The following is a 20,977-nucleotide window of genomic DNA, read 5'->3' as shown; positions in this document are numbered from 1 at the left end:
TCCTTCTGGTCTAGCAATAGGTTTTGTATAAACTTCCAAATTCAGACAAGCAAAATGTTAACCAAGAGCTTTGACTATGTATAAGGCTTATATTTATTTTAGGTCAATGCTGGCTATTGTGGCATCCTTGCGTCTCAACAAACGGCCTTGTCAATGCGGCTAGCATATCTCCAAGAAACCTAAAGGAGCTAAATCCCATACCGAGTGCAGATAAAACTGAGAAGGTATAATTTTATTTTGCCCTTCACAAAGTTTCCGTAAGACTTTTTCTAATAAAGTTTGAGAGAAAATATCTAATTGAGAGAATCAATTGGAATTTTCATTGATGAAGGAAAATAATACAAACTCGAGTTTATATACAAAAAATAATATAAAAGAGAGGGAAAACTAATTTTGTAACTAAACTAACAAACTCTTGTAATGATAATTTAAAAAAAAAAAAAAAAAAAAATCATTGTTTGTTTGTTGTTGTTGTTGCAGAAAGTGTCTTCATTGGCTAGTTTTCACATAAATTGCCAAATTTAGAAAATCAAAATGTCAACCAAAAGCTCTTGCCAAGAATTGGACCTTGAGTCTCAAGAAACTATCACTCCAAGAGACCGTTGGCGAAGGGTTGTTTCAAAGTTACTAGAGCGAAATCTCATACCAAAAGTTGATGAATCTAAGAAAGTTTCTCATTCTCTAGAGAAATTAGTCTCTTCATGGACTTCTTTTGACGTTGACACTAAATTAGTAAGTTTTCTATGTTCTCTCCCTTGTATCTGTGTTATGTATATGGTGGATGGAGAAACTTTAATTTTGTTTGGTTGAATGTTTGAAGTGCATTAAAGATAAAGTTTATATTATTTTGTTTAGGTCAATGCTGGTGATGGTGGCAACCATGAGTCTCAGAAAATTGCCTTGCCAATGGCAAGCATATCTCCAGGAAACCTAAAGGAGCTAAATCTCATACTGAGCGCAGACAAAGCAGAGAAGGTATAAGTTTCTTTTTTTTACCTCCACGTAGTTTCTAGGAGACGCTTTCTGTTAAAGTTTAAGGGAAAATAATACATACTTCAGTTTATATACAAAACAGAGTATAAAAGAGAGGGAAAACTTATTTTGTAACCAACCTAACAAACTTGTAATGGTTATTTAATATTGTTTTGAAATTCAGACCATTCATTGAACTGAAAGAGGGAGATTTTAAGGTTTTTAAGATTGAACTAAAGTTCAATTAAGGTGAAACCATGACCAAATAAAAATAAGAAATGCGAACGAATGTTATTAGGGTATTGGTTAATAATCCATTTAAAGAAATTTTTTATAAAAAAAGAAAAATAAAATAATTAATATTTTGACGGTTTTTTTCATTTTCTATAAAAATAGTGTAAAAATTTTCCTAAAATAAATTATTAACTAATATTCTGAGAACACTCATTAGCATGACCAATAAAAATTATTAATTCTATTAAATATAGTTTTTTAAGAAGCACTACATATAATAAATATAATAGTTTGTAGGATAGAGCTAACAAGTTGACTTACCAAAATGGTCAATGTCTTAGTCAATATATCTTGCGTGGAGGCTTGGGTTCGCGTCTCCATTCATACGCGTATGTCTTATTTAATCACCAATTCTTGATAAAATTTTATAAAAAATTGAAAAGTTAAAAAAAAAAAAATTAATAAATTTTTAGAAAACATTGTAAGAACACACGTTAATAAAACCCTCGAAATTTTTCAAAAAACACAGCCCTAAACTGACACGTATCTTCTATAGCTAACTAAGAGTACAATTAAACGACTACAGTACTAAGTACAGAACATTTTCTCAAAAAACAAAAAGTACACAACTTTTTTTTTTTTTTTTTTTTTTTTTTTTTTTAAGGAAGTACAGAATGTATGAAATAACAGAACTACAAGTCTATTTCTAACACTTTCTTTTCAAAAACTACCCCTAATTTCAGTTGACCAATAGATACATTACACGTATCTTCCATTGCTAACCAAGAGTACAATTAGAGGACTGTAGTATTAAGTACAGAACATTTTAAAAAAAAAATTGAGGAAGTACAGAACTACAAGTCTTATTTCTAACACTACTGATAAGTTTGGTATTTTTTTTTAAGATAATTATAACATACCATTAATTCAAATTTCAAAATTTTTTTTTTCTCTAAACCTTTAAGCATTTGGCCCAAAATTTAAATAAAATTCCCTATATTTTAAAGTTTAGACAAAATTAACATATTTCAAGACTTAGCTTTCGCAAAGTCCAAATTTTCAATTTTAATTGCAATAGAAATGACTTTTCTTTTGACGTGAAAAAGTCATAAACTTTTATTTTATTTTAAAAAATTTAAGGGCCTTAATATTATGGTTTTAAAAACCAGGCTAGATTGGTTGGTTCAATTAAAACTGACACGGAACCAATCCTAGTAAAAATCGAAAAATTGACATTTCAACAACTAAAAACCAAGAACATGACCCATTTTTTATTTTTTAACCGTTTAGTTTTTAAAACCATGCTTAAGAGGTCAATAATCTTGCATGAATCAATTACTTGCTTTAAAAGTGAAGAGATTTAAGGGCCTTGAAGACAATAGTTGTGGCGAGGTGGATTTTTATATTAAGGGTATCTGATTTGCTTTCTTAAATATTAAAATTTTAAAAATATAATACATCTTTTTTCTTTTGAAAGAAATCTAGCACACTTTTGGGTCCAAGCCAAGAATATGATTATTTTTCTCCAAAAAAATTGCACAACTTTGGGGCCCGCCCTAGGGTCATAACTTGAAATTTAAAAAAAAAAAAAAAATATATATATATATATATATATATACATATATTTTTTTTTTTCAAGTGTAAATGTTCAACTACATTATGCTCATACTAGTAAAGTTCTATTTTCAAAACTAGTTTTTAATGATTTGAGAATTATTGAAGACAAATCTTGTTTAGTAATAAAAAAATATAATTTTTTTTTAATAAAATGCATGCGCCTCTCAAGAATTCATGGTTAAAATTTTTAACTTAGCAATTCTACTATATGTTTATTAAATCAATGATTTAATCTTGTAATTGACAATTTACGATGACATAAAAATTTTATTTAATCAATAATGATACACCATTTTTTTTTTTTTTTTTTGAGAAACAATAATGATAGAATTAGAAGGTCATCTAACTAAAAAAAAAAAAAACTTTTGGGTGGAGCTAGATAGCACAACATCCAAATCACAAATTCCCAAACTATAATGCATAAGTGTGTGTCTATATATACACGAACACACAAATATATGGAAGGGATTTGGTTAATTTTGTTTTTGCTATCTTAGAAAAAATGTTTTCTGTTTTCATTTTGGAAGGATGCCACCGACCACATATATGGGCCAATTGGTCGCTTTATTTTTTGTGCTTTTGAGGGACTAATTTTCAATTTTGGTGGGCCAAGTATGATTTTTTTTCTACCCAAATATCTCACAAATAATACTTATTATCACGTACTATAAAATATACTCCTATAAATTAAACAAATAAATAAATTTCATGAGCTCGGAGGCCATGGCCCCCCTTGTCTCTTCATAAATCAGTCCCTAGCTTTGTTAAGCTGGAAGTCCACATGGTCACCTCATTGGGCTTGGGCTAAGCCAAATTCCAACGCGGTAAATAAAAATGAAAATGATGAGTTCAATAAGTGTTTCAATCTGCCTTTGAGTCAAATGAGTTCAAGATTAAAAGAATAGCCAGAATACTAATGTATCTTCTAATTGATACTTTGCAGGATGTGGAAATATCATCTAGATCACCTCAACTTTCCATAAGTGTAGATTTGGACTGTGAGAATGACAATGGTAATAGTAATGTAAAACTCCTACAAGCAAACATTACCAAGCTCGTAAAGGAGAAAGACTTGGATTCAATACAGAATTTTGGAGGCATCCGAAGAATTGTAGAGGCTCTAGGTAGAGATTTAAAGAGGGGAATCCCCAATCTTGAGCAAGATCTATGCTCTCAACGCATGGCAAGCACAGTCTTCCTAGCACCAGCTCCTACACAAGGCTTCTTCAAATTCCTCTTAAAAACATGCAATAATTGGATTATTTTCCTTCAATTCGTTTATGCAATGTTGTTACTTAGCTTTGGGATCGTTATGGAAAGCCCGGTTGGTTGGCATGAAGGGATCATCACCATTCTTTTCATCATCATGTTTGTGCTTATTCATTCCTTTCGGGAATTCTGGCTTGAACGTTCGCAGAAGATGTCAAGAAAGAAGAAACCATTGGAAATGCAGCAAATGCAAGTGGATGTTATTAGAGGGGGATGCTTACGGAAAGTATTCATCTCAGATGTTTTGTGGGGTGACATAGTATGCCTCAAGATGGGATCTTTGGTCCCTGCTGATGGTTTGCTCATATCTGGTGAATTCTTAGAACTGGATGATGGTTTAGACTGTGTCATTAATGACAAAAACCCATTTCTATTCTATGGTCCAAAGGTGATCAATGGAAAAGGTCACATGCTAGTTACATCAGTGGGTACGAACACAGTATTGGGTGAGTTATTGAACCTGCAGGTTACCAATGGCATCCTCGACAAGACCCCATTACCAGCACAACTTGACAAGCTGAACACTGGCACACAAATTGCAGGGCTTTTACTCTCCATCCAGAACCTGGTCGTGTTGTTCTTCCGTTTTAAGCTTCAAAAGAAAAGTTTTCACTTTAACCTCCCAGACCTCAAGGGGAAACCAATTGCAAGTAAAGAGATCATGGATGAGAGCAAGAAAATTGTCTTGAAACCAAATGGGAAGATCAGTACTTTGACAGCTTCACTTTTTACGTCGCTGTTAGGAGTAACAGAAGGGATACCATTTGTGATCGCCCTCGCCATTGGTTATTGGAATAAGAAGATGCTATCTGGCAAGGCCATTGCTCAAGAACCATTGGCTTGTCTCACCATGAGTTCAGTCACAACTATCTGTATCAACATAACTGGTTGGCTAACACTAAACCCAATGGCTGTTGATGTGAACTGGAGCAAGACAAGAAAAGAAATAGAAGCTTGGCTAAATGCTGGAGTTAACATCATACTGATTTCAGATGATACTGTCTCAGTATTGGAAGACATAGCTCGCAAGTGTGGACTACTTCCCGATGCAGATAGATTGATTCTTGAGGGTGTAGATTTTCGAAATTACACCAACGAAGATCGGATGGATAAAGTGGATAAGATTGTCTTAATAGGAAGTTCAAGCTCTTCTGACATGCACCTTCTAGTGCAATGTTTGAAGAAAAAAGGTCACATAGTAGCAATGGTTGGTGTTAAAACAAATGTGATTCCTGCACTAAAGGAAGCTAATGTAGGGATTACGATAAGCACCTGCAGCAGTGAAATGGTTAGAGAAAGTTCTGACATCATCATCATGGATAGCAATCTCAGTTTCTTGGTCAGTATTTTCAGGTGCGGAAGATGTATTTATGACAATATTCGCAAGTATATGCAACTTGAGCTCACCATGAATATAGCAGGGCTGTTGATAACCTCTATCACAACAATGTTTTGTGGATATTCTCCAATTACAGCAATCCAATTCTTCTGGGCATACTTTGTTGTTACTCTTCTAGGTGGCCTTGGATTATTGACTGAGCCACCAATAGAGAAACTGATGGAAAAACCACCACTGGAACAAACTGGACAACTTATAACTATGGACATTTGGAGAAACGTTGTCATTCAAGCTCTATATCAAGTTGTTGTCTCAGTAGCCTGCCAATTCATAGGGGAAATTGTGATTAGCATAAGCAAGGAGGTTAGTAAAACCATGGTTTTCAATATTTTTGTCCTCTGCCAAGTGTGTAACCTTATTAATGCAAGACAAGTGGGGAAGAAGAATGCGTTTGGGCACTTTCATCGTAACCCACTGTTTTTGTTGGCTGTGGGTGTTATTCTGGTTCTGCAGGTGGCGTTTATTGAGATTGCACATATTCTTGTAGACGATGCAAGGTTGAGTTGGATTCAGTGGTTCGTTTGTATCCTAATTGGGATGGCTTCATGGGGTATTCTCTATTGATTGGTTTAGAAAGTAACCTCTTGTGTGTTGTGTTGTGTGATAAGGAGATTGCAAGTCGGCAAGTCCCATAAGTCAGAAGATGTTATAGCTCATATTACGTGTGATTGGCTTGTAGTGGTGTTTTTAGAAAGTCAAGTCCTGTTAAATATTACTGTTTATGCGTTTTCTGCTTTTTGAGACATATATTACTGTTTATGCCTGTTTACAAAATTCACAGTCACTTTATTAAAAAAAATTAAAAATAAATTTTATGATACTATTTACACATTTAAAAATTAATTTACTACAGTGTTTTTAGTTTTTAGTTTTCAGTTTTCAATTTCAACAAAAATAAATTGTATAAAAAAAAATAGTGGTTGGTCAATGCATTGTACGGCTTTTTTTTTCCTTAATTTATAAATAATTTTTAGCCAACTACTGCATTTCTTTACAAATATTTCGTAAGAGATATGATAAGTATTATCAAATAGTTGAATTTCATTACATATATTTTCATGGTTTTGAAACAGATTGTTCAAATAACCATCAAAGAGAAGAGATTTAAGGTTGTTGGACTGGGATTCAACTTAGGTTGAACTGTAATAACGTCCTAAATCAAATAATAATAAATAAAACACAAATAATAGAATTTTTTTTTTTATATAGAAATTAGCAACCTTTAAGTTTAAAAATAATTTAAATAAAGGTAAATTTCACAAACATACCCTAAGGTTTGTACTATTACCAATCAAGTCCATAACACTTAAAAACCAATTATTTCAATCCATAAACCAAACAGTGTTACAAACCGTTACATAATTTTTAGTTTCTCACTATCAAACCCCTCTTCTCTTTTTCACCTCGCTCACACTTAAAAACCAATCATTTCAGTCCATAAACCAAACGGTGTTACAAATCGTTACATAATTTTTAGTTTCTCTCTATCAGACCCCTCTTCTCTTTCTCACCTCACTTCTCCTTCTTCTTCTTCTTCTTCTTCTTCTTCTTCTTCTCTCTCTCTCTCTCTCTCTCTCCCTACAACTTTACGGTGGCCCCTAGGTGGTGGGTTTGCTTATTTCTCTTCTCTTTGTCTTTGCAGTGGCACTGGGACCAATAATTTAAATATCTCTCTCTCTCTCTCTCTCTTCTCTTCTATTTGTCAAATAATAATAAATAAAACACAAATAATAGAATTTTTTTTTTATAGAAATTAGCAACCTTTAAGTTTAAAAATAATTTAAATAAAGGTAAATTTCACAAACATACCCTAAGATTTGTACTATTACCAATCAAGTTCATAACACTTAAAAACCAATTATTTCAATCCATAAACCAAACAGTGTTACAAACCGTTACATAATTTTTAGTTTCTCACTATCAGACCCCTCTTCTCTTTTTCTCCTCGCTTCTTCTTCTTCTTCTTCTTCTTCTCTCTCACACTTAAAAACCAATCATTTTAGTCCATAAACCAAACAGTGTTACAATCATTACATAATTTTTAGTTTCTCTCTCTCAAACCCCTCTTCTCTTTCTCACCTCGCTTCTTCTTCTTCTTCTTCTTCTTCTCTCTCTCTCTCTCTCTCTCTCTTCCACTGACTCTCTTGTATCTCTCTTTGATTTCTATTTTCTCTCTACAACTTTACAATGGCCCCTAGGAGGTGGGTTTGCTTATTTCTCTTCTCTTTGTCTTTGCAGTGGCATTGGGACCTAGGTTCACTGATTTCTTTGCTCTCTCTTCATCTTTACGGTGGCATCATGGTAGTGGGTCTGCGGTGCTTTGTGGGTTTTGGTTAGGATTAGTGGTAAACGATTTGGGTTTTGTTGTGGGTTGGCTTTGGAGGTTTGTGGGTTTTGGTTTTGTGGGTTTTGGTTTAGATCGTTGGTTCTAGGTTTATTGTAGGGTGGTTGGTGGCAGATGGTCACACAGTTATGGGTTTGTGGGTTTGATGCTGATGAGGTTGTTTTGCTGATGGGTTTATGGTTTTTGTTGATAGTCGATGGGTTTGGGTTTATTGGTTTTGCTTATGTTGATGCCATTGTTTTGTTGATGGGTTTGTGAGTTTTGCTGATGGTAGGTGGTCGGTGGTGGGTGGATTCCATTCAGCTTTATTTTTCCTGTTTGTCTATTGAGAAAGGTTGTAGGCTATGTTCAATTTTTTTTTTCTTCTAATCTGTTTAGAATTTCAGAGAAAGGGAAGAGAGAAAAGGTTGTAGGTTGTGTGAGAAAGGCTGTATTCTTCAATTTTTTTTTCTTCTAATTTGATTAAAATTTCAAAGAAAGGAAGAGAGAAAGGTTGTAGGTTGTGATGTTGTGTTCTTCAATTTTTTTCTTCTTCTAATCTAATTCATAATTTCAGAGTAAGGGAAGAGAGAGACTCAAGGTGAGGGATGAGAGAGAGTAAAATATGTAACAACGTTACAAGGTATTTGGGGTTAGGGATTGAGATGGTCGGTTTTTAAATGTTCTAGACTTGATTAGTAATAGTCCAAATCTCAGGTAGGTTTGTAAAATTTACCCTTTAAATAAAGAGAGATGCTACATCTACAACATTTTTACAACAAATCACAGGTGGTTAGTTGTTATTGGTTCAAATTTGAAACTAACACTAAGATTACTTTTTTGCCCTAATAATAATAACCAGTAACAACCTGCCACTTAGGATTTGTTGTAAAAATGTTGTAGACATATCATTTCTCTTAAATAAATAACGAAAAACCCAATTTATTCCCCACTAATCACATTTCCCAAGCAAGGTAATAAAAACCCCTTTCTTCTAGACTTTTACTTCTTCTTTTTTCCCACTTACTTCTCAGTTTTCGTCTTTTTCTCTCCCCAATCTCTCATCCTCCCCAATTCCTCAAACAAATTATATTAGAGTAAAGCAATAAGTCTCTCTTTCACAGTTTCAGCCTTCACTCACTCTCTCTCTTTCTCTCCCTGCCTCACTCTTTCTTCTCTAAAGAAAAGATTCGGTGAACAGGAAGCTACTCCCCACGACAACCCAAACTATTCTTTACCATTTTTTATAATGAAGTTTTCGTGGAAGAAATTGGAAAACTCATGTCCAGTTTATAAAATCATGCAATTTAACTGCAATTCAAGAGGTTTGCAGCAAAAAAAGAATTTCCAGTTCACGAGTTTAAAAAATGGAACTGATTAGATTCACGATTAACACTGTTCAACCAGCTGATTTGGTTCGGTTTTCAAAACCATGTATTTTTTTTTCACTATACTTCAACATATAATGATAGGTAATGTTATTTACTTTACTTGTTCAAGATTTTGGAACCAAATGGGTCGAGAAATTATCACTCAATTTTGCCAATAGCCTTCTGTATTAAACTTCAATTTAATAATTTAAAAATCCATACAAAATTAGATTTTTATCAATATAATTTTGTGAATTTCATGACCTTTATATGACCAAAGATTTTGTCAACACTTCTAAAATGCTTGAATCTACAAAGGTTATCTTTATAAGAGAGAAAACAAAAATTAGAGCTAGCAATAACTAATAATTGCATCAATCAATAAAATACCAATCATAATATAACCAAAAAATAAAATATATTTTTCTTTTGCATGATAAAATCTAAAAACTGAACATAAATTAAATACCAATTAAACATTATAATCTATCAAAAGTTACAAATGAAAATACTTTGCCATTCATTTACATGTAACTTCAACAAAGTACCAATCCAATAAAAAGGGGAAGAACCACCTTATGACTCTTGCCCTAATTAATTTAATAAACAATATCACACCTACAAACTTCTAGAGAAAGCTAGTGTGAATGGAAAGTTAGTCAATATCTAAGGATATTATTCCAGTTATTAAATATGAGATTTAGAGTTCCGTAAAAAGGAACACTAAGGCCATGTTTGGTTCTCCTTGGAGATGTATTTATTTTCTCTTTTCATTTTCTAAACTCATTTTCTTTACCCAACCAATTTTATATTTGACATAAATTTTCTAGTCTAGTTTTTGTTTGTTTTTCAACTCTCCACATTATATCTTTCAATTAAAAATTTACCTCAACACCCACACCACACCCATACCAACAGTTTAACCAAAACCAAACCCAGCATCCACCCCCATCACCACCACAGCCCCACTTCTATCACCACCACCAAATTGGAACCCATAGAGGCACAACCACACCACAACCACCCAACACCATTTCTCCTGCTAGTACACCCAATCACAACCAAATCCATAGCCTATATCACCACAGCCACAACCAAGCCCATACCCACCACCATTTCCTCCACCGATACACCAACCCACAACCAAATCCACAGCCACAACAACACCCATCACCATAGCCACAATCAAACTCACGCCCAAACCCAAATCAAACCCAAAATTCCATCACACCCACACCACACCATAAAACCACCATCACCACCAAACCCAAATCCACCATCCACAGCACACCGTATTGACCACCACCACCTAAATCAAACTGACAAAGAAAGAGAGAAATCAATCTTGCTAAGGAGAGAGAGGGAGAGAGAAATCAATCTTACTAAGGAGAGAGAGGGAGAGAGAAATCAATCTTACTAAGGAGAGAGAGAGAGAGAGAGAGATATGAAGTTTTGGTCTTTATTAAGAACAAAGATTATCTCCAAACTAGTTTGGAGAAAATCTTTTCAAACTTCTCATATATTTCTTTTTTAGATGTGAATTTTGAAAATCTAACCGTTGAATTTTATATTCCTTATATTCTTAACATGCATATTAAATTTCGTTCAAATCGAATATTATTTACTATACGATCAATTAACTTATTTTTTATATGCAACTTTAGATTACAAAAACTTGAAATTATAACATTTATTTGATAACATAGCAATTGATCTTTGATTTTCTTGAAATTTTGTAAGCATTAAGGATGTAATAAGAACATACAATTTAACGGTTAGATTTTCAAAATTCATACTCAATATAAATATATATAATGAGTTTGTAGGGTTTCTCTCCAAACTAGTTTGGAGAGAAACTTTGTTCCTTTATTTAAAGAGATCCGTTGGTTTTGGCCCACCAACTTTGGGTTTTTACAAAAATGCCACTATATTCATTTTTGCTGAAAATGAAATCAGCAAAAAATTGTATTCATTTTTTGTATTCAAATCCACTTTTTTTGGATACTGAAAATGAAAATTGAATACAAATATAAAGCTAAACAAGTTTTTTAGTGGTGAGTCCCACAAAAACTAGAGATGAATACAAAATACACCCCTTTTTTGCTTAACCCAAATAGGCCCTAAGCTTCAAGAACAAAGATTGCACATAATGTAACACACTTTTATCTAAAAAAAGTTCCAAACAATATCATTTTTGTTATTATAGAACAAAAACACCATTTAACGATTGTAATTATATTATTGAGTGATTTTTCAAATCTTAATTAAGTGACTCTCATATTTTTCAAATCTCAGGCAAGAAAGGAAGTTCTAATCAATGTTGTAGCGCAAGCTATTCTAACTTATACTATGAGTTTTTTAAAAATTCTTGATTTCCTTTGTGATGAATTGACAAGCATGAAGAAATATGATTTGGCTAAGCTGGGAAAATTTATGTGCTCCAAAGGCATATGGAGGCATGGGCTTTAAACAACTTGAACCCTTTAATTTAGCTTTACTAGCTAAACAAGGTTGAAGATTGCAGACAAGCAAAGATTCATTGGTATACCGTGTTTTTAAAGTTAAATATTTCACTTAATTGTCAATTTGTGCAAGCTTCTATGGGAAATAATCCTTCATATATTTGGAGAAGTATTATGGTTGCCCAACAACTAGTGTGAAATGGTCTACGTTGGTAGGTTGGCAATGGTAAGTACATTTGGGTTTGTGAGGATAGGTGGCTACGTCATCTGCTTATAAAGTAATTTCTCCACCAAATGCTATAGCACCAGAAGCTCGAGTCTATGACCAACGTGGAGATATGGCTTGATGGTAGGAGTTTTCGAATTATTTCACTTGGTGAGCAGTTTGAGTGATAGTCCCAGTAAAGCCCTGGTGATACACGCGGTATTACCCATCAAATAGTACATGTGGTATTACTCATTACTCTCACGTGTCGTGGGGTTGATGAATCCACATTGAAAACCCCATTTTTTATTTAGCCAAAAAAAAAAAAAAAAAAAAAAAAAAAACCCTCGGGTCTATGACCTCATAAATCCGGATATTGGAGCATGGAATTCAGAGTTAATCCAACATACTTTCTTTCCCCCATAAAGCCGATACTATTCGAGGGATAGCTTTTAGTTCGAGTCTACTTGATGACAAACAGATTTAGACTAATACGGCTAATGGCCTTTTCAATGTTTGTAGTTCCTATAAGTTAGCCTTGTAGTTGTCTTCCCAGAGTAACGTGGGTTCTTCTTCGGATGATTGTTGTAGCCAACAGTCTTGGTCGATAAGCCAATTTTTAAATTTGCCAATGCCTATAAGAACAACACTTTCAAAAATGATTTTGTCCCGATAACTTTTTCAAAAGCACTATAAATAATTTTTTTTTAATCAAAAGCACTATAAATAGACATAATCATATTGCGCTTTTGCAACATCAAGATACGCACCGTTATTCGTTAATCTAATCTTTACCCCCTTGTGGGTCTTGAATCACGCTACCACCATCATAAGCCCTTTTTTCTTTTCTTTTTACATGGGATCATCATCATAAGCCATTTGGTTTCATAAAAGCAAAAGAATTAGTGAGCCACCAGTTTATTTACTTTTATAAATAAATAATTTGGAAAAGAAGAAGAGTGGATAAAATCTAACAAAGCATAATTCCAGTCCAACTCAAAGTCACTTAAATACTTAATAAACTATTTTCTTATTTGCCAAAAGTCTTATAGTTTAATTGGCACATCATTTTATACAAAATGCTTGCGAGTCTAAGGGGAAGTATATTGTGATTATCTAAAAACAAATCATTCTTTTATTCTTTTTTTAGTGTAGGACTTTGAAAAAAACAACAAAACATTTTGACATTGAGGAGGTCATAGGAATGATAATACATGAGAGCATCTCTAAGAACCTCTTCAAATTTTGATCCCATTTGAGGAGTAAACATTTCATTTTGCCTTTTGTGACTCTATCCTTTCTTTATTACATTTAAAAATTATTTCTTTCATTATTTCTATATCTTTTTTTTTTATTTGGTTATGATTTGATTAGTTTTATGGAAAAAATTGTCTCCCTCGAGTTTGGAGACGTTTGAGAGAGATAAAAGTTGAATATTTTAAACATTTTTATTTCGTTTTATTCTTTTACTAATAAAAAGTAGCTTTTTAGACTGAGAAAACCACTCTTTATCTCACTGTTATTGTATTAACCAAAACAGAAATGAAAAACAGAGACTGAAAAATAAACTGGAAAAGCTCAAGTATTATTGCTATGGAAGAGAACAATACAATTCAATCATTTACAAATGAATAGATACTCATATATATAGTTACATCAAAGAAGGAGGGAGAGAGAAGCCCAACGGAGTCTGGTATAACAAACTTGTAACCGTCTCACACGAGTCATAACAGATCCTTACACGTGCGTGATCCTTCAAACCTTCAATAACTAATATAATCCAAAACAGCATCGTTGGGTTTTAATGAGAAACGACACCGTTACACTTTAGGCGTGTTTTGTATCTAACCACTTTACTACACGACACCGTTTTGGACTGAGAACTAGCCAATGGAACATTTGCTTCTTCTCCTTCAATATTTGATTCTAAGCTTGCACTATCATCCCCCCTTAAACGAATGGGGAATTTCCACATAAGTTTGGAAGTAAGCCAATTAAACCGGGGAGAGGGAAGACACTTGGTAAACAGATCAGCAAGTTGATCATGAGTGGAAATGAATTTAATGAGCAAGTCATGCCTGAGGACCTTTTCACGAACAAAATGGTAGTCAACCTCGATGTGCTTTGCGCGAGCATGAAACACAGGGTTGGAGGCAATGGCCAAAGCACTAACATTGTCACACCAAAGAAGCGGAGGTTGAGGAAGAAAAATACCAAAATCTCTAAGGAGCATTCTAAGCCAATACAACTCAGTTGTAGTAGAACCTAAAGCACGATACTCAGCCTCTGTGGAAGAACGTGACACAGTGCACTGTTTCTTAGCAGGCCAGGTTATAGGAGAATTACCAAAAAACACTACCATACCAGTAATAGATCTTCTATCCACAGGATCCCCAGCCCAGTCTGCATCACTATAAGCTGATAAGGAGATGGGTCCTAGAGTAAAAGCAATCCCAAAATGAAGGGAACCTTGAAGATACCTCAGGATACGTTTAGCAGCCTAAAGGTGATTTTGGGTAGGAGTGCTCATATGCTGACAGGCCTGTTGAACAGCAAAAGACAAGTTCGACCTGGTGAAGGTGAGATACTGTAAAGCCCCAACAAGACTCCTATAGGATTTAGGATCAGATAAAAGAGAGTTGTCATTGGGAAGGAGAAGATGATCAGGAGAGCATGGTGTCTTATAGGGCTTGCAATTAGTCATGCCAAACTTCTTGAGAAGATCAAAGGCATATTTGGACTGATGTACAAACAAACCAGTGGATGTATAGTCAATCTATAGACCAAGAAAGTAGTGAAGCAAGCCAAGATCTTTAAGATCAAACTCCTTGCCCAAAAGGTTGATGATGGTAGAAACAAAAGAAGAGCTATTACTAGTGATGATAATATCATCTACATAGAGCAACAAATACACAATGAAAGATTGATGCCTCAAGATGAACAAATTGCCATCAGCAGCTGAAGCATAAAAACCCATATGAAGAAGCTGAGAGGTAAATCTCTCAAACCAAGACCTAGGAGCTTGTTTGAGACCATAAAGGGCTTTATGGAGAAGACACACATGATTAGGAAAAGAAGGATCAACATATCCTTGAGGTTGAGCCATAAAGACCTCCTCCTTCAAAAGACCATGTAGACAAGCATTTGAAACATCTAATTGCTTCAATTGCCAACCATGTTGCACAGCCAAAGCAATAAGAAGTCTAACAGTAGCAGGCTTAACAACTGGACTGAAGGTTTCATCATAATCTAACCCATACTGCTGAAGATAGCCCCTAGCCACTAATCTGGCCTTATATCTGGCAACAGACCCATCACTATGCCTTTTGAGTTTGTAAACCCATTTGCAAGTTACAACATTTTTATGTGGAGGAAGAGAAACCAAAGACCAAGTTTGTTGCTTCTGTAATGACTGGAATTCAGCATCCATGGCAGCCACCCATTGAGGATGCTTGGAACCAACAGCAAAGGAAGGAGTTTCAGCTTCAGTATAATCACATTGTACCTGCATAACTTTAGGCCTATATATTCCATGCTTAGACCTTGTAACCATAGGATGAGTATTGGTGGAGGAAGGAACAAGAGCAAGAGGAGCAGGATTGGAAGATGATAAAGAAGGTTGGATAGAATCTGGGAGCATAGAGGAAGAAGGTGTAGACACTGAGGAAGGAGTAGGAACAACAAGGATTGGAGAAGAAGTAGAAAGAAATGAGGGAAGTAGAGAAGATAACAAATCAAAATCTGCTGAAAAAGAAGAAGAATTAGAAGTATCAACAGATTTAGGGGGTGCTAAAGAAGTAGGAACAGGAGGAGATAACCAATCAAACAAGGAAGAAGAAAAAGGAACATGAGGATTAGTAAGATTGGGATTAGTAGCAAAAGGGAAGAGAGATTCATTAAACAGAACATGACAAGCAATATAAATTCTGTTGGAAATAGGATCAAGGCAAATATACCCTTTAGACAAAGGTGGATAGCCAAGAAAAATACATGGTGTAGACCTAGGTTGTAGCTTGTTCTTATTATAGGGTCTAAGAAAAGGATAGCAAGCACACACAAAGGATTTAAGAGGATGAACAGAAGGTGTTTTAGAGTATAATTTTTCCCAAGGAGACTGAAAAATAACCAATTCAAGTTTTATGACAAACAACTAGTGTGCGGAAAATGAACAAAAGCTATAAATAGAATTGGTAAACAATCTAAGCCAATTAAAATCACAACCCACAGCAGATAATAAAAGGCAAAGATAAAAGGGAAGGAAGATGCAAACACAAGGACAACACCCGATGTGTTATCGAAGAGGAAACCGAAGCCCTCGGCGTAAAACCTCTCCACCGCCCTCCAAGCGGTAAGTAATCCACTAGAAAATGTAGTTGGGATACATGAACAGCAATAGACCCTTCAAGCCTAATCTACCCAGTGTATCTAAGCTCTCCAAGCTTCTTGCTCCAACGAGGTTACGCCAAACCTATTTCTTTTCTAACTTCCCGGATTCCGCTACTTGACCATAGCATCAACCAATGTAGATTGGTTCCTTCCTAACTGCTTCCCAGAACACCAAACAACCCTCTTACAGTAATAGATATGGTGAGAACAGGTTTTGGTAAAAAAACCTCTCAAGGGTTTAACAATGAAGAGGAAGAGAGTTGAGGAATTTGAAGAGACTCTTATGTAAAGATTGTAGATGAATCAATCTTGTTTTAATCTAGGGTTTCTCTCTCAAAATTCTCTTTGGAAGCTCTCTTTCTTTTGTGGGTATAAGGGGTATTTATATTGGGGTGAGAATGGAATATGAAGAGTCAGGTTTTTCAAAACAGGGGTGGCTCGCGGCTTTACTGAGTCGCGAGTTCCAGCCACGAGGTAACTAAACGACCAGTTGTCCTATTTTGTCCTGTAGTGCTCCAGCTAGCATAACGTTTCAACTTCTGGCATGCTTGGCACGTGTGCTGCTTCTGGCGGCTTGAAGCTACGAGTCACCCACAAGATCAAGTCGCAAGTCTCTGTTTTCTTGCATACTCTTGAGCATTTCAACACTCTATCTCACTCACTACCTTACAACAATCCCACCTAAATACAGGGTTACTAAATGCTGAAATACAAGCAAATTTGGCACGGAATAAAGCCAACAAGATGGTTGATTAAATTCAACCTTACAATCTCCCCCTTTGGCTATTCCATGACAAAACCCTAAAACAAACTCTAGACTTAACATGTGAGTAGGGAACAGTTGAGCAAAACTCACTCACACCTAACTCTAGAAACTGTAAAGCTCTTGATTCATACGAATATGAAACTCCTGAAACACAATAATACACCATGATCATTGTATGCAGATGAGCATGAAATGCATATAAAGCAAGCTATATGTGATCAAGCAAAAATGGAGTTAAGAAACAAACCATGGCTTGATCAACAAAGCAATTACTACAAGGTAGTGACCATAATGCTCATTCACACTTGGAATGAACACTTGAACAAACAAGCTAACAAGCTCAATGCAAGCCACTTGCATGCCCAACACTCAACCAATGCACAATACACTAAGTATATGCATCTAGGAACAATCCTACAAGGGCACAAGAGTGACAGTACTTAACAAGAAAATGCATGACATTTAGTTAACAGTACTGATTTAACAAAGTATAAAAGGCTGCATAAGGCATGGAACAGACCATAAAACCTACATATAAAGAACATAAACCTTAAAAGCTTACAGAAGCAACATGGGTACAAACACATTATAAACTGAATAACATCAACAATATGTATAAAGTAAACCAAGTTTCAAAAACATCCATGTGTTATGAGTTAGAATCTAACATACACCAAAACCACAGTGTATCAAACCCATAATATAAACCTATAAGATAAAAGGTAAGACCAAAACAAAAGTATGTGTACTCCCCCTATTACTCTGCACACTTCCCTTTGAGCTTTCTCCCCCTTACTGTATGCTTTCCCCCTTTTTGGCATGAATAGCTAAAGGTTGTCATCTAACTTTTGTTGAATAGCGTCTAGCTGATTCTCCACGGTCTCGAGTCACATTTGAACATGGTTGTTGGTGGAGTAGAGAAGTGCCACCATTTCTTCAATGCGTTTCTGAATGCTCTCAAGCAAACTACCTACTCTATCAGTTTAAGGATCAGACTATACTTACGGAATGCTAGTTTGTTGAACTTCAGGGATGACATGCGAAGTGGGTGTGGTATGCACATGTGTCTCTGACTCAGGAGCAAACGGAGTAACCGGAGAGATGTGTGCACTCTTTGGTGTTTTAGATGAATGACTTTTGCTGGCTTGTAGAGTGAACATGGAAATTGGACGCAGACGGGTCATCATTTTTCCATCTGAGAGAGGAACAATACCTTCACGAAGAATTATCTTCATTATGAGACTGCAAAATGGAATACATCCTCGAGCTGCAGATCGAGCCGCGGTCTTCCTTATGGTTTGAAAGATGTGGGCACAGATATCAATAGGAGCTCCTGTAATAAGATCACAAAGGAATTGAGCTCTTCCAAGATTGATGAAGGTAGTGTTGGACAGTGGGTAGAGATTAGAGAACATGATCAGCTTTAGTGTTGTCAACTCTAATGCAAACTTTGCGGTGCTTATGGATGTGCCTATACTGAATACTTCATGGTCAGGTCCTAGAACTTGTAGAATGTCTTGAGTCTCTGGAGTTCGATCATCATACGGAGTTAGATCCACATTTGTACGTCTAGTGATGCGGAGAATTTCAGCTATGGAGTTTGGGGTGATGATAAATTCCTTTCCTCTTACCCAACAAATTAGCTCAACTCCAAGATCACTTGAATTAGAGTAGCATTCCTTAACCATTTCATCCATTGGATCGACAAAATTCCCAAATAAGTTTGCCCAATCTCTTGGCTCAAAGATTCGAGGGATAAAAGTGGTCCCTAAGGTGTCAAACTCAACCACCCATTCCACTATAGGAGATGCCCTGTCAAAAATGTTTGAGTAAATGTGTGAGGTAAGCGGAGTTCTAAACCTCTCCAAATTGGAGTCTTGAGATGACTGAGATGAGAGTTGAGTCCTTTTAGCAACTGAGGTTGATGGATCATCAATTACAATGTCTTTGCCCTTAGAGGATCGACAAGGCATCTGCAAGAGAATAGGAACACAGCAAAGAACCAAAAACAGCACCACAAAGGACAGATATCAACTTGATTAGATTCAGATATGAATGTAAACCATAGATATCACACACAATTACAAACATAAGTCATGTTAGTATAGAATGAGGCAGGTGCATCAAAATGGTGAAAATGCAATAGAGCACAAAGTAAGACAAACTTATAGATAACTGTCAACAAGACAATCTACCATGAGTATGATATGCACAGATCAAATACAGTAGAGAAATAAGGAAGAATAGCACAAGTTAGACCAAAGAACATCAATATGAAAAAAAATGAAAACCACATTCATCCAAAGTAGAGCAAATGGCAGTGGGACATAACATACTAAAAATAGAATGTTTTAAAGTAATACCCACAAGACAGAAGCACACACATGTTATGTCAATCATAAAAACACTATAATACAGGATAGGTAATCCAAAACCACAGACATATTTAAACTATCATACTCACAAACGAAGTAAAACACAGAAAAACACCAAACCCATTTACCAAAAGAGTATGAAAACCAACAAAAGCCAAAGCACAGAACAAAGATTAGCACAATGTGACCAACAATATGAAAACAGATGAAATCAGCATCGAACACAACCAACCATACCCAGCAATCTAAGAGTAAAATGTTCAAACACAAAATACAGTATCAACTCAAAAGGCAAGAAAATAATACTCAAAACATAACATATGAAGTGAGGAAGAGAAGACCCATACCTTTTCTTGATGATTTTGAGAAGAAATGAAGCAACAATGGAGTTTGAAGTGGGTTACACGGAGCGTTTGGGAAGTTGCAGACAAAAGAGAAAATGCACAGTCACAAAAAGTTCGAGGGAAAACTGAAAAAGATTTTAAAAACTGTCCTCACTGTGCAAAACACGCGTTTTTCACAGCTGAGGTAAGTCGCCAGATAGTCGCTAGACACACCCGCCAAAACATTTCAAGCCAAAATTTTTGAAAAAAATTTCTAAGTGTTTTTCGCGACTGGTAATCTCACTCGCGAGGGAGTCGCGAGCTAAGCCGCGAAAATCTCTGTGTACCCCTCGCGATTGGACCTTCCACTCGCAAACAAGTCGCCAAAATTGACCCGCGAGCTCGCGACTGTGGCATGCGACTTGACTTACCCGCGACTGAGTCGCCAAAACAAGGTAACACTGTTTTTTTTTTAAAATTTCAGTTTTTGAAGAACAAAATATTTTCCAAAAACACCTAAAACACTCAAAAATCTTTTTGAGTTTGAATCAACAAACAATGAGCATGTGAAAACACATTTCATCAAGTACAATCACACAAATGAATATGACATTCATTGAATATAAACTTGTGTGTTGTGTGTGGGTATCAACAATGAGATAGTCCTTAGTCTAATGTAAAGTTTCAATGATCAATTCAACCAAGGCATACAAAATTAGCACTAGATCATATGACCCATCTCAATTATAGAGGTATGCATATATGACCCCCCATAAGACTTGATTACATAATTTGGAGCTTTACATTTGACTCCACTTTCAATCATAACATTTGATTTTTTTGAGACAATCACCTATCATTGTGAGAATGATATTTGATATTTCACCTTGATGAGATAGCCTTTGGCTTTTTGAATAAACATTCACTTTAATTTTTGGTCGTTTTCCCTTTTTCCTAGTCGAATACTAGTATGTGCGACAGGCTTTTGTAACTCAATATCTCTTTTCATTTGGAGATTTACATTTGGTAAGCTCTTTTTAGCAAAAACAAAAATAAAGAGTGGGAAGATATATAGGCACAAGACTATGCATGTCTCAAGATCAACATAACAATTCACTAATCATTCATGACAAGTTTGAAGATCTATTTACAACAGTCACATAGATTTCAAGATTTCTTCCACAGTGATAAGAGTGCAAAGAAACAAGTTACGCTCGAAAATACACAAAGCCATTAGCACAAAGGTACAAGGCAAAACAAGTTTTGAGACAAAACT

At 35.2% G+C, this 20,977-nt stretch overlaps 1 protein-coding gene across 1 annotated transcript; it reads left to right on the top strand.

Moving 5' to 3' along the window:
• Window positions 1-534: 534 nt before the first annotated feature.
• Window positions 535-6,055, top strand: LOC126700273 (putative calcium-transporting ATPase 13, plasma membrane-type). The gene is made up of 3 exons (XM_050398351.1): window positions 535-732; window positions 856-975; window positions 3,767-6,055. Exons 1-3 carry the CDS (start codon window positions 535-537, stop codon window positions 6,053-6,055), a joined length of 2,607 nt encoding a protein of 868 aa, XP_050254308.1.
• Window positions 6,056-20,977: the final 14,922 nt, after the last annotated feature.

The sequence above is a fragment of the Quercus robur genome, chromosome 2 (genome assembly GCF_932294415.1).
Source record: "Quercus robur chromosome 2, dhQueRobu3.1, whole genome shotgun sequence".
Lineage (NCBI taxonomy): Eukaryota > Viridiplantae > Streptophyta > Magnoliopsida > Fagales > Fagaceae > Quercus > Quercus robur.
The sequence above is the reverse complement of the archived record's forward strand: the minus strand, read 5'-3'. Positions and strand labels throughout refer to the sequence as shown.